This window comes from Entamoeba histolytica, genomic scaffold, assembly GCF_000208925.1.
Source record: "Entamoeba histolytica HM-1:IMSS scf_1104750517439 genomic scaffold, whole genome shotgun sequence".
NCBI lineage: Eukaryota > Evosea > Mastigamoebida > Endamoebidae > Entamoeba > Entamoeba histolytica.
The window spans coordinates 1-2,246 of NW_001915723.1; the positions used below are offsets into that span (position 1 = coordinate 1).

The 2,246-nt window shown below is 28.0% G+C and overlaps 1 protein-coding gene across 1 annotated transcript, besides 1 other annotated feature; it reads right to left on the reverse strand.

Moving 5' to 3' along the window:
• The first annotated feature begins 5 nt into the window (after positions 1-5).
• Positions 6-362: a repeat region.
• A 189-nt stretch (positions 363-551) lies between these two features.
• Positions 552-2,153, reverse strand: EHI_075310 (uncharacterized protein; the record flags this gene model as incomplete). Its single annotated transcript, XM_643229.1, has 1 exon — positions 552-2,153. The coding sequence occupies one exon, from the start codon at positions 2,151-2,153 to the stop codon at positions 552-554; it is 1,602 nt and encodes a 533-aa protein (XP_648321.1).
• Between the last annotated feature and the right edge of the window lie 93 nt (positions 2,154-2,246).

Here is a 2,246-nt window from a genome sequence, read left to right on the forward strand (position 1 = left end):
AATTCCAAAGAATTCAAATAGAAAATAAGAAATAATAGAGAATTAATATATGGAGAAATAATACCTGGAATATTATCAATAAATTGATTAATACATAAAGAATCAGTAAGAAGAGTAAAAACACTAAAACTACAATTAGACTTTTCCAAAATCCTACGAACAAGTATTATTCAAAAATATGAAAGACTTAATGTTTTATACAGGAAATTCTGGCAACACAATAGAAGAAGAAGAATCTAATGTGAGCATGTTAGAAATGAACTCTATAACACTATTAGAGCATAATGAAGAAAGTGAAATAATCATTTCTCAGTATGAAGAAAATCCAATTGAGGATAAATCTATTAATTGACCTTTTTTTTATCTTTTTATTCTTATCTATGTTGTCTTTGTATTATGTATTATTTTCTTCTCTTTTCTCTCATTTTTCTTTATCATTTATTATGTATTTGTATTATTCTTTTATCAACTATACTCTTATCTTGACCTCTTTTCTTATCTATTTTATAACAAAAAAATAAAAATAAAAATTATATTTTAATTCCCTTCAATTAAAAGAAGAAAAGTGCAATAACTGATAAAATACCAATCATCATACTTGATGCTGAATCATCATTATTATCACTTGTATCTCCTGATGGTGTGTTTCCTGGACAAATAGTCTTCACTTTATCTTCACATTTTCCACATCCATATTTCTTCTCATTAGCTTCTCCTTCTCCATTGTTACTACATTCTTCTCCACTACTATATTCGTATTTTATAACGGTATTATTTAAAATAACATATTTCATTTTATCATCACAACTATCTACTTTAATATATGTTCCAAAAACTGCTTCTTCTTTCTTACTAACTGAACATTCAACATCGGACTCGATACGAATTACTGTAGCTCCTGAAACTGGTACTTCCGTTGAAATGTCTCCAATATTCTCTACACTGGTTGGTTCTTCACATTCTTTATCTGAAAACTCTTCAATTATATATGTATTATCTCTTGTCTTAACTACTTTCTTACTACTTGTTTCACTTCCCTTATTACATTTATTAACTTTATAACTCTTATATTCAATATTACTTGTCTTACTATAAATTATACCTTCTTCTTCTTGTTTTTCATATGTGACTGCATACGTTGTATCACCACATTTAATTCGATTAGAATTATTACTACTTGTAGCTTCTATACTTTCAACTGTCTTACATTCTTCATCACTATATTTAAGTTCTTGGAAGTAACTTCCTGCAATCGTAAACTTCTTCTTCTCTTGACATTTAGAGAAGAAATATACCTTAACATTACTATCTTGACATTCTACTTCTCCATTCTTATCATTACATTTAACACCTTCAGCAATTGCTTCTCCTTCTTTAATTCTTACTACTTCATCTCCTTTCTTACATATAACACTTTGTTCTACAGTTTCACATGTATATATGTACCCTCCTTCTTCACTTGTAATCTCTACAATTTTTGCTTTAGCTTCAATACTATATTCTGTCTTAACTTCTTGGACTTCTTGAATGTCTTTATCCTTATCTGTTGTATATTTGTTATTTCCAACATTAATCTTTTCTGTTCTACATTCTTGTCCATTATATTTATCAGTAATAATATTTGCAAGATTTCCTATTTCTCCATTATCGTCACATTGATGCTCTCCAACTCCAAATTGTGTTTGAACATATATCTTCTTATTAATACAAACTCCTCCTACAATATATTCTACATATGTATTCTCACTTCCTTCTTTAGCTGTTTCACTTGGTGTTTCTTTAAGTGTTACAGTAATAACAATATTTTCTGGTTTATTCTCTAATTTTTTTACTGTCTCATCTTTTTCTTTAGTTCCACATGTTTTATCTGTAAAGTATTCAATATGATATTCAATAGTTGTGTCTTTTTTAACTCCTTCTTTCTTATTGTCGTCTGCATCTCCATCTGTATTTGCATCTGGTGTTTCTGATGTACTACTTGAATAGACTTTAATTGTTTTTCCATCTCCATATAATACACATTTAGCATTATCCTTTCCACTTGCTAAATTAGAGACTTCTATAGCATGTTGGCATTTATCACTTGTTTCATCCATACAAAGAATTACATTATCAGCAAATGCAATTCCAATGAATAATAGTATTGCAATCATTGAATGCTTTTTTCTTGTTGTTGTCTCTTTAAATATCTATGCCACTTGTCACTCTATTTTTTTCTCCTTATTACTTCATATTTTTGTTTGATT